Source organism: Rhodnius prolixus, unplaced genomic scaffold (genome assembly GCF_049639745.1).
Source record: "Rhodnius prolixus isolate KJV_2025 unplaced genomic scaffold, Rpr scaffold_19, whole genome shotgun sequence".
In the NCBI taxonomy this organism is placed as follows: domain Eukaryota; kingdom Metazoa; phylum Arthropoda; class Insecta; order Hemiptera; family Reduviidae; genus Rhodnius; species Rhodnius prolixus.
In genome coordinates, this window is record NW_027411584.1 from 395,170 (window position 1) to 407,612 (window position 12,443).

Here is a 12,443-nt window from a genome sequence, read left to right on the forward strand (position 1 = left end):
TTACTTTTTCATTTTTTTCCATTTAAAATGTTAATATTAAATTCTCAATTTTAAAGTTTAAAAAATTATGAAGATGAAAACAAAGTTTAACAGATGACCGGATAACAATTGTGGAGGTTACAATGTAGCTGTTATAGCTTGTTTTCCGATTGTGGGCTCGTAGATTGTCATTTGGTTTCAAAATAGCGTAACATATTAGGGAAGTGTATTCAAGAATGTTTTAAAGTATTTATTTTCTTACTAAAGTAATTGTGTGAATCGTATAAATCAAAATGGATCATATGCTACCTAGTCCAGGATTTAGCATCCCTAGTATAGGGACTCCTCTACATCAACCAGAGGAAGATCAACAGATTTTACCTATGGCACAACAGCAACAGCAATCCCAATCTCAACAACAGCAACAACCTTTACAAATTCCTCCGTTATTGCCGATTCCGATGACTGCCCAGAAAAATATTAATAATACTTATGCTCCTTCTCTTGGATTTACTACACCGCAGAGTATGATGCATCCTCAGACACCGGTAAGTAGATTCTTTGGCAAAATATCATTTATTGTGTGTTTTATAAACAATTGTAAAAGTTTAATTCATAAATACAACTTAACGTTTTTCGAAGGCAGGGTCAAATATAAGTAATAGTTGGCCTGATGGATAGTTCTCTAATATCTAAAAGTGCCTCACATTAATTTAGTATTATTTACTTTTTAATATAAGTGTAAATGGTGATATAACACCACTCCCGATTAAAGTCGGCTAGTAACCAATCGTGGCCATCATTTTGGGGAATGTTGGAAGAATGGGATCATTAAGTTGCCCTAGTGAAATCAAGTGCTTTCCAGCAGTTTAGCTATGTGTTTTGCTGAAACTTCTTTTTCTACAGAAGTAAATCTTCGCTCTAAGAATTCTTCTTACTTCTTTCTCAGATATTACTTATCATCGGCGAGTCATCATTGTAAAGAACAATTGTCCGACTGTTGCACAACATTACTTTCATCGAATCTGACCACTATTGCTCTTAATGCTGAATTATTATCTTTAATCTCTTGTTTTATGTCTTTTGAACAACCTTGTCTATGTGTGATGCAGTATTAGCGTTGTTCTCAAAGAAATGGCTTTTGATGTTGAAAAAACCAACTGCAGCCGCTGAGGTTTTGTGCTTTGGCGGAAAAAAATGTTTGTTATCCAGATTTTTATGTTAATTTGAAACAGTTCTTTTTAATTATCAATACAATTGAAATAAATTTAAATATTTCAGCAAGCATTAATGTCACCTATGGTTAACCGTATGGAACAAGCTCCCAATATTTTGGCACCTACAACCCCAGGACCCTCTACTCCAATGACGCCATCATCCGCTGATCCTGGATTCATTCCGCAATTACAGTAAGACTTTAAATATATAATTTTTTTTTTCGAAGTGTATCTCTTAATAACAATGTTGCACCCAACATCGGCGGACAAAGGTATTTCTTCACTTAAGACGCTTAAAACTTATGGGCTGTAGAAGTAGTAATTACCTCCCCAACTTAATTTTGCCCCAATGCCTTTTTAATGAACAAATAAGCTCTTCACCGTAACATGTTCATAAAGAAAGAACCAATACCTGAGGAGACTGGACCGTTGGTAGGTAAGTGCTCTCTTACATCCTATCTGTTTTCTAATCACTAGTTTATGACCTAAGAAAGTCGGCACTTTGAGACGTGAGACAATGATATGAAAAAGCGTTTGATAGGAACCCCATGATAAAAAGAAGGTTGAAAATAGGAGTTAACATTTATTTTTAAAAAGTTTGTAAGTAACTTATACGTTTATTTTAACCTTACTGAAGTTGGTATTTTACTTGAATTTTTACCTGGAAAAAAATTTATTTTTTGGCTTCAATACTTGCGGAACAGTGACCGCTCAACGCTTTAATTTGATTCAAGAATCAATACGAACAATTCTAATGAGACTTTTGTGTTTTTCTTTTCAGAAATATAGTCTCCACAGTCAATTTGGGTTGTAAGTTAGATTTGAAGAAAATTGCATTGCATGCCAGAAACGCTGAATATAATCCGAAAAGATTCGCAGCAGTAATCATGAGGATTCGTGAACCAAGGACCACCGCGCTTATATTCAGTTCGGGCAAGATGGTGTGTACAGGAGCAAAGAGTGAAGATGATTCAAGGTTGGCTGCTAGAAAGTATGCTAGAATCATTCAAAAACTTGGATTTCAGGTAGACAAATTTTGTTTTTAATTCGTAAGTTATACACTATTATTTTGAAAAGTTCTAAATTTGGAAAATTATGTATAAAAAAAAGTCATTTAAAGTGCAATTTAGCGTCTTTATACGCGTTGGGTGTAAAATTTACGCTATTGATTTTCTGTTTTATTCTTAGGACAAATTTTGTTTTTAATTCGTAAGTTATAAACTATAATTTTGAAAAGTTCTAAATTTGGAGAATTATGTATAAAAAAAAGTCATTTAAAGTGCAATTTAGCGTCTTTATACGCGTTGGGTGTAAAATTTACGCTATTGATTTTCTGTTTTATTCTTAGGACAAATTTTGTTTTTAATTCGTAAGTTATAAACTATAATTTTGAAAAGTTCTAAATTTGGAGAATTATGTATAAAAAAAAGTCATTTAAAGTGCAATTTAGCGTCTTTATACGCGTTGGGTGTAAAATTTACGCTATTGATTTTCTGTTTTATTCTTAGGACAAATTTTGTTTTTAATTCGTAAGTTATAAACTATAATTTTGAAAAGTTCTAAATTTGGAAAATTATGTATAAAAAAAAGTCATTTAAAGTGCAATTTAGCGTCTTTATACGCGTTGGGTGTAAAATTTACGCTATTGATTTTCTGTTTTATTCTTAGGACAAATTTTGTTTTTAATTCGTAAATTATAAACTATAATTTTGAAAAGTTCTAAATTTGGAAAATTATGTATAAAAAAAAGTCATTTAAAGTGCAATTTAGCGTCTTTATACGCGTTGGGTGTAAAATTTACGCTATTGATTTTCTGTTTTATTCTTAGGACAAATTTTGTTTTTAATTCGTAAGTTATAAACTATAATTTTGAAAAGTTCTAAATTTGGAAAATTATGTATAAAAAAAAGTCATTTAAAGTGCAATTTAGCGTCTTTATACGCGTTGGGTGTAAAATTTACGCTATTGATTTTCTGTTTTATTCTTAGGACAAATTTTGTTTTTAATTCGTAAATTATAAACTATAATTTTGAAAAGTTCTAAATTTGGAAAATTATGTATAAAAAAAAGTCATTTAAAGTGCAATTTAGCGTCTTTATACGCGTTGGGTGTAAAATTTACGCTATTGATTTTCTGTTTTATTCTTAGGACAAATTTTGTTTTTAATTCGTAAATTATAAACTATAATTTTGAAAAGTTCTAAATTTGGAAAATTATGTATAAAAAAAAGTCATTTAAAGTGCAATTTAGCGTCTTTATACGCGTTGGGTGTAAAATTTACGCTATTGATTTTCTGTTTTATTCTTAGGACAAATTTTGTTTTTAATTCGTAAGTTATAAACTATAATTTTGAAAAGTTCTAAATTTGGAGAATTATGTATAAAAAAAAGTCATTTAAAGTGCAATTTAGCGTCTTTATACGCGTTGGGTGTAAAATTTACGCTATTGATTTTCTGTTTTATTCTTAGGACAAATTTTGTTTTTAATTCGTAAGTTATAAACTATAATTTTGAAAAGTTCTAAATTTGGAGAATTATGTATAAAAAAAAGTCATTTAAAGTGCAATTTAGCGTCTTTATACGCGTTGGGTGTAAAATTTACGCTATTGATTTTCTGTTTTATTCTTAGGACAAATTTTGTTTTTAATTCGTAAGTTATAAACTATAATTTTGAAAAGTTCTAAATTTGGAGAATTATGTATAAAAAAAAGTCATTTAAAGTGCAATTTAGCGTCTTTATACGCGTTGGGTGTAAAATTTACGCTATTGATTTTCTGTTTTATTCTTAGGACAAATTTTGTTTTTAATTCGTAAGTTATAAACTATAATTTTGAAAAGTTCTAAATTTGGAGAATTATGTATAAAAAAAAGTCATTTAAAGTGCAATTTAGCGTCTTTATACGCGTTGGGTGTAAAATTTACGCTATTGATTTTCTGTTTTATTCTTAGGACAAATTTTGTTTTTAATTCGTAAGTTATAAACTATAATTTTGAAAAGTTCTAAATTTGGAGAATTATGTATAAAAAAAAGTCATTTAAAGTGCAATTTAGCGTCTTTATACGCGTTGGGTGTAAAATTTACGCTATTGATTTTCTGTTTTATTCTTAGGACAAATTTTGTTTTTAATTCGTAAGTTATAAACTATAATTTTGAAAAGTTCTAAATTTGGAGAATTATGTATAAAAAAAAGTCATTTAAAGTGCAATTTAGCGTCTTTATACGCGTTGGGTGTAAAATTTACGCTATTGATTTTCTGTTTTATTCTTAGGACAAATTTTGTTTTTAATTCGTAAGTTATAAACTATAATTTTGAAAAGTTCTAAATTTGGAGAATTATGTATAAAAAAAAGTCATTTAAAGTGCAATTTAGCGTCTTTATACGCGTTGGGTGTAAAATTTACGCTATTGATTTTCTGTTTTATTCTTAGGACAAATTTTGTTTTTAATTCGTAAGTTATAAACTATAATTTTGAAAAGTTCTAAATTTGGAGAATTATGTATAAAAAAAAGTCATTTAAAGTGCAATTTAGCGTCTTTATACGCGTTGGGTGTAAAATTTACGCTATTGATTTTCTGTTTTATTCTTAGGACAAATTTTGTTTTTAATTCGTAAGTTATAAACTATAATTTTGAAAAGTTCTAAATTTGGAGAATTATGTATAAAAAAAAGTCATTTAAAGTGCAATTTAGCGTCTTTATACGCGTTGGGTGTAAAATTTACGCTATTGATTTTCTGTTTTATTCTTAGGACAAATTTTGTTTTTAATTCGTAAGTTATAAACTATAATTTTGAAAAGTTCTAAATTTGGAGAATTATGTATAAAAAAAAGTCATTTAAAGTGCAATTTAGCGTCTTTATACGCGTTGGGTGTAAAATTTACGCTATTGATTTTCTGTTTTATTCTTAGGACAAATTTTGTTTTTAATTCGTAAGTTATAAACTATAATTTTGAAAAGTTCTAAATTTGGAGAATTATGTATAAAAAAAAGTCATTTAAAGTGCAATTTAGCGTCTTTATACGCGTTGGGTGTAAAATTTACGCTATTGATTTTCTGTTTTATTCTTAGGACAAATTTTGTTTTTAATTCGTAAGTTATAAACTATAATTTTGAAAAGTTCTAAATTTGGAGAATTATGTATAAAAAAAAGTCATTTAAAGTGCAATTTAGCGTCTTTATACGCGTTGGGTGTAAAATTTACGCTATTGATTTTCTGTTTTATTCTTAGGACAAATTTTGTTTTTAATTCGTAAGTTATAAACTATAATTTTGAAAAGTTCTAAATTTGGAGAATTATGTATAAAAAAAAGTCATTTAAAGTGCAATTTAGCGTCTTTATACGCGTTGGGTGTAAAATTTACGCTATTGATTTTCTGTTTTATTCTTAGGACAAATTTTGTTTTTAATTCGTAAGTTATAAACTATAATTTTGAAAAGTTCTAAATTTGGAGAATTATGTATAAAAAAAAGTCATTTAAAGTGCAATTTAGCGTCTTTATACGCGTTGGGTGTAAAATTTACGCTATTGATTTTCTGTTTTATTCTTAGGACAAATTTTGTTTTTAATTCGTAAGTTATAAACTATAATTTTGAAAAGTTCTAAATTTGGAGAATTATGTATAAAAAAAAGTCATTTAAAGTGCAATTTAGCGTCTTTATACGCGTTGGGTGTAAAATTTACGCTATTGATTTTCTGTTTTATTCTTAGGACAAATTTTGTTTTTAATTCGTAAGTTATAAACTATAATTTTGAAAAGTTCTAAATTTGGAGAATTATGTATAAAAAAAAGTCATTTAAAGTGCAATTTAGCGTCTTTATACGCGTTGGGTGTAAAATTTACGCTATTGATTTTCTGTTTTATTCTTAGGACAAATTTTGTTTTTAATTCGTAAGTTATAAACTATAATTTTGAAAAGTTCTAAATTTGGAGAATTATGTATAAAAAAAAGTCATTTAAAGTGCAATTTAGCGTCTTTATACGCGTTGGGTGTAAAATTTACGCTATTGATTTTCTGTTTTATTCTTAGGACAAATTTTGTTTTTAATTCGTAAGTTATAAACTATAATTTTGAAAAGTTCTAAATTTGGAGAATTATGTATAAAAAAAAGTCATTTAAAGTGCAATTTAGCGTCTTTATACGCGTTGGGTGTAAAATTTACGCTATTGATTTTCTGTTTTATTCTTAGGACAAATTTTGTTTTTAATTCGTAAGTTATAAACTATAATTTTGAAAAGTTCTAAATTTGGAGAATTATGTATAAAAAAAAGTCATTTAAAGTGCAATTTAGCGTCTTTATACGCGTTGGGTGTAAAATTTACGCTATTGATTTTCTGTTTTATTCTTAGGACAAATTTTGTTTTTAATTCGTAAGTTATAAACTATAATTTTGAAAAGTTCTAAATTTGGAGAATTATGTATAAAAAAAAGTCATTTAAAGTGCAATTTAGCGTCTTTATACGCGTTGGGTGTAAAATTTACGCTATTGATTTTCTGTTTTATTCTTAGGACAAATTTTGTTTTTAATTCGTAAGTTATAAACTATAATTTTGAAAAGTTCTAAATTTGGAGAATTATGTATAAAAAAAAGTCATTTAAAGTGCAATTTAGCGTCTTTATACGCGTTGGGTGTAAAATTTACGCTATTGATTTTCTGTTTTATTCTTAGGACAAATTTTGTTTTTAATTCGTAAGTTATAAACTATAATTTTGAAAAGTTCTAAATTTGGAGAATTATGTATAAAAAAAAGTCATTTAAAGTGCAATTTAGCGTCTTTATACGCGTTGGGTGTAAAATTTACGCTATTGATTTTCTGTTTTATTCTTAGGACAAATTTTGTTTTTAATTCGTAAGTTATAAACTATAATTTTGAAAAGTTCTAAATTTGGAGAATTATGTATAAAAAAAAGTCATTTAAAGTGCAATTTAGCGTCTTTATACGCGTTGGGTGTAAAATTTACGCTATTGATTTTCTGTTTTATTCTTAGGACAAATTTTGTTTTTAATTCGTAAGTTATAAACTATAATTTTGAAAAGTTCTAAATTTGGAGAATTATGTATAAAAAAAAGTCATTTAAAGTGCAATTTAGCGTCTTTATACGCGTTGGGTGTAAAATTTACGCTATTGATTTTCTGTTTTATTCTTAGGACAAATTTTGTTTTTAATTCGTAAGTTATAAACTATAATTTTGAAAAGTTCTAAATTTGGAGAATTATGTATAAAAAAAAGTCATTTAAAGTGCAATTTAGCGTCTTTATACGCGTTGGGTGTAAAATTTACGCTATTGATTTTCTGTTTTATTCTTAGGACAAATTTTGTTTTTAATTCGTAAGTTATAAACTATAATTTTGAAAAGTTCTAAATTTGGAGAATTATGTATAAAAAAAAGTCATTTAAAGTGCAATTTAGCGTCTTTATACGCGTTGGGTGTAAAATTTACGCTATTGATTTTCTGTTTTATTCTTAGGACAAATTTTGTTTTTAATTCGTAAGTTATAAACTATAATTTTGAAAAGTTCTAAATTTGGAGAATTATGTATAAAAAAAAGTCATTTAAAGTGCAATTTAGCGTCTTTATACGCGTTGGGTGTAAAATTTACGCTATTGATTTTCTGTTTTATTCTTAGGACAAATTTTGTTTTTAATTCGTAAGTTATAAACTATAATTTTGAAAAGTTCTAAATTTGGAGAATTATGTATAAAAAAAAGTCATTTAAAGTGCAATTTAGCGTCTTTATACGCGTTGGGTGTAAAATTTACGCTATTGATTTTCTGTTTTATTCTTAGGACAAATTTTGTTTTTAATTCGTAAGTTATAAACTATAATTTTGAAAAGTTCTAAATTTGGAGAATTATGTATAAAAAAAAGTCATTTAAAGTGCAATTTAGCGTCTTTATACGCGTTGGGTGTAAAATTTACGCTATTGATTTTCTGTTTTATTCTTAGGACAAATTTTGTTTTTAATTCGTAAGTTATAAACTATAATTTTGAAAAGTTCTAAATTTGGAGAATTATGTATAAAAAAAAGTCATTTAAAGTGCAATTTAGCGTCTTTATACGCGTTGGGTGTAAAATTTACGCTATTGATTTTCTGTTTTATTCTTAGGACAAATTTTGTTTTTAATTCGTAAGTTATAAACTATAATTTTGAAAAGTTCTAAATTTGGAGAATTATGTATAAAAAAAAGTCATTTAAAGTGCAATTTAGCGTCTTTATACGCGTTGGGTGTAAAATTTACGCTATTGATTTTCTGTTTTATTCTTAGGACAAATTTTGTTTTTAATTCGTAAGTTATAAACTATAATTTTGAAAAGTTCTAAATTTGGAGAATTATGTATAAAAAAAAGTCATTTAAAGTGCAATTTAGCGTCTTTATACGCGTTGGGTGTAAAATTTACGCTATTGATTTTCTGTTTTATTCTTAGGACAAATTTTGTTTTTAATTCGTAAGTTATAAACTATAATTTTGAAAAGTTCTAAATTTGGAGAATTATGTATAAAAAAAAGTCATTTAAAGTGCAATTTAGCGTCTTTATACGCGTTGGGTGTAAAATTTACGCTATTGATTTTCTGTTTTATTCTTAGGACAAATTTTGTTTTTAATTCGTAAGTTATAAACTATAATTTTGAAAAGTTCTAAATTTGGAAAATTATGTATAAAAAAAAGTCATTTAAAGTGCAATTTAGCGTCTTTATACGCGTTGAGTGTAAAATTTACGCTATTGATTTTCTGTTTTATTCTTCTAGACAAATTTTTAACAAAACCTATATTAATAAGCTCGCCTTCGTTAAGCTCTATTCAATTAACTTATTTGGCTTATTATTTGATCTATTTAGTTAGTCGTTGACTTTTGATAGGCAAGCATGTTTATTGTATCTCTGACTCTGGTTTGAGACTTTCTTGCATAGACATCTTCATTTGTAAAAAAAAAAAAAAAAAAAAACTTTTGGCAGTTGGCTATAAAATGATAGAAAACTCGGAAAAGGCCAAAAGTTCAGCTTTTTTAAACTAAATGAGTTAAACTAAGTGCTTTTGAACAGGACAAGCACTAAATGAAAATACAACTTTCTCTTTTTTGAAAACTTAAGAGTTCAACTTATTGTTTCTATCTTTATCTGTTTCAGGCCAAATTTTTAGATTTTAAAGTACAAAATATGGTGGGAAGTTGTGATGTAAAATTTCCAATTAGATTAGAAGGATTAGTTTTGACACATGGCCAGTTCAGCAGGTAAAGTTAAAAGTTCTTTGACACAAAGTACTTATTTTTTTCCGTCACTCGCCCCCTTAAAAACAAAAAAAAAAGGATCGCCGCTCCCTGCAAATTTATCTTTTATAATCAAATAAGAAAGGTCAATATGTTACAGCTGTTATTATTTATGATTACATTTGTAAGTGGGACTAAACTCGGTTACTCAGCTAGATTTTTTTTTGCAAATAAGAACAACTGGGAGCATGAAATATCTAAATTATTTTTTCAAAATCAAAGTAGAAATACAAACAGAATGATATATTTCATTACTCAAACCACAATCAAAGATTATTTAGTAGGAATGATGAACTTGATGCAATCGATCAATTTATTTTTTAATTTTACCGGTTTTGCTAAGGTCCCTTTTAATAAATTAATAAACTTTTTGACAACCATCGGACTTCTTTTAAAAGCAACATTTTTTTAAATTTTATTGTACGCTTTATTAGCATACTGTGACCACTTTTTCAAGGGTTCACTAAGATTTATAGCTTAAGAAAAGTTTTCTTTTTTTTTTTATAGATTATTTTCTTGCATAGCCTCTTTAGTTTTCTTCAGTTTATACAATGCTCCCAGTTTGAACCTGATCTTCCCTTGAATCGTTTCTGCATCTCCTCTTGAGGGAACCTTTTGTTCTAAATCGTTGAAGTAAAGTTGCATTTAAAAAATTTGTTTTTTTTTTTTTTTTTCAGTTATGAACCAGAATTATTCCCAGGTCTAATTTATCGTATGGTAAAACCTAGAATTGTTCTGCTAATATTTGTATCTGGAAAAGTTGTGTTGACAGGTAAACGAAATTTGCGTATTTATTTATTGGTTTAGACTCCTTTGAATCTCTTAGCCATTTGACGTCTCCAAGCCCAGGAAAGCGTGACTGGTTCTGAAAAGTGATCCCATGTTTTCTTATATCCTACGCTCCTTATATATTTTTTTTTTGTGTGATAGTTTTTGCTTCTACTTACCCTTCTTGTGGAGATATTTGTTGAGGCTCGGCCATAGTATACAACGTGAAGCCCCCCCCTTAATGGGCTAACTTAATTTTCAATTCTTACAAGTATTGTCACTCAATTACTAGAGAAAAATCACAATGATGATTTGGATATGTTCTCCCGTTTTGGACAACAATGCCCACAATGAGTACCTACGCTGCTAGGAAGGGAAACGCTTCCTCCATTTGAATTTAGGACCACAGACTAAAACTTTTTTAGCAATAATATTAACTCTTATTTCAAAACATTAAGTAGGGGAATAGCTCTCCCAATTTAATCCTGAAAAAACCATCTGGTTGCGCTATTTTTTTCAAAAGCACGTAGGGAATCATGACTTTCTGAACCTCTCCTGTGTCTGCTGTGCTCAGAACAGCAAGGGGATGCAAGTCCAGTCGATATATCCAAGGGAGAACACAGGTAAAAACAATTCAGGCCTCGCACATCTAACTTGGCAGGAATTTGCTTCAATTTAAGAATTATTTTTTTTATTTTATCTTAATACTTTTTTTGCATTGACGTTAAATTTAGATTCCCTTCACCCAAAAATGGACATGGTCAGCTTTCGTACAAGTCCCAAGCTCATATTAAATTTTTGCTTATTTATTTACAGGCGCAAAAGTACGTCAAGAAATTTATGAAGCTTTTGAAAATATATATCCAATACTTAAAAGTTTTAAGAAGCAGTGATAAAACAATGTTTTGCTTAATTTTTTGTTTTCTACATTTTGTTTCTGTAAATAAGGTACATAATTTTTTATTTTTTAGCTAATTGTATATAACTTATAAATTCTATTTATATTTTTTAAATTATTTTTATTTTAAAATAAGACTTGTCAGTGTGACAAAAAAATTATATGATAAATGAAGTAGGGATTTTTATAATGAATGTCATTGTACATTTCTTTTTAGGTCTAAATTATCGTTTGTTTGTTTTTTTTTTTTGTAACATACAATTTCATGACGTTTATGTGACCTGAATGCTGAAAGTGCCTATAAATATATGTACAATCCTAGAAGAAAATATAGATTTTTTAAAATTATTATTATTTATTTGTTTTTAATGGAATTTCTATTCTATATACTTAATGTGCTCACATGGTGACTAAAAACTCGATAATGGCAATGGCCAAAAATTGGACAAGAAAGAAAAATAAAAATATTCTTGGAAGAAGAAGAAGAAGTAAATCTGTGTTGAGGTCGTGCACTTCCTAAAAATATATTTGGTCCGATTAACAACTTTCATCCCCCAAAAAAATTGTCTATAAACAGTATGGGTGTTACAGGTATTTTAAATTTAAATACAATAACCGAGTAAAAATTATTTTTTTCTTAAAATGATCGTGTCATTTTAAGTATTATTGTAAAAGAAGCTTTAAGAAATAACTTCATCTCATAATGACTTCTCTTGATCGTTTTCGAGCTATAAGCTGATCCGAATATTCGTCAGTTAGTGCTCTTCAAATACCTTGTGCTCTTTTAACATTCAAAGAGGGCAAATAGATAAAATAATATGTGTTCTTTCATTTCATTCATTAGATTTACCTATGTGCAAATACGAGTTGGGAAAATATAATAATTCTTATCTTTTACATATTTACGATTCTGTTTTACATCAAGTAAAACTTTTTAGAATTTACTATGAGGCGTATTAATGATCAATTATTGCCACTTATGAGGTAGCATGGATTGTTCAAAACAGGTAAGTTGCAGGTGCAAATTAAGCCAATTTTCAGTCACTTCAATAGCAGACCTCCTGGGTCTATCAACTGTATATCAACCAATATTATATTTACGCCGGCTTAATCTTGACAGAGTAATGTAAGATGAAACCTTCTTTTTTAAAAAATTTAATGAAGTCAAAACAAATTTGGCGTGTGAATCACCAGATGTCACAAAATTGACAAAAAGAATTTCTTAATAGTAGACTAGTAAGTAGTTTTAAAAACAGTCAACATCTTAAAAACGCAAGATGTTTCCAAGCACATCAAAAGTAAAAGATTTTATT

At 27.8% G+C, this 12,443-nt stretch overlaps 1 protein-coding gene across 1 annotated transcript; it reads left to right on the forward strand.

Moving 5' to 3' along the window:
* Positions 1 to 97: 97 nt before the first annotated feature.
* On the forward strand, positions 98 to 11,481 carry Tbp (TATA binding protein). The gene is made up of 7 exons (XM_074116584.1): positions 98 to 527; positions 1,261 to 1,388; positions 1,978 to 2,221; positions 9,325 to 9,428; positions 10,142 to 10,236; positions 11,049 to 11,180; positions 11,348 to 11,481. Exons 1-6 carry the CDS (start codon positions 273 to 275, stop codon positions 11,123 to 11,125), a joined length of 903 nt encoding a protein of 300 aa, XP_073972685.1. The 5' UTR covers positions 98 to 272; the 3' UTR covers positions 11,126 to 11,180; positions 11,348 to 11,481.
* The last annotated feature ends 962 nt before the right edge of the window (positions 11,482 to 12,443 follow it).

Excerpts from the sequence above, each read along its gene's own strand:
- Tbp (XM_074116584.1), top strand. The coding sequence starts at position 273 with ATGGATCATATGCTACCTAGTCCAGGATTTAGCATCCCTAGTATAGGG. Across the intron at positions 1,389-1,977 it reads GGATTCATTCCGCAATTACA|AAATATAGTCTCCACAGTCA; the intron begins GTAAGACTTTAA and ends TTTTCTTTTCAG. Across the intron at positions 10,237-11,048 it reads TGGAAAAGTTGTGTTGACAG|GCGCAAAAGTACGTCAAGAA; the intron begins GTAAACGAAATT and ends ATTTATTTACAG.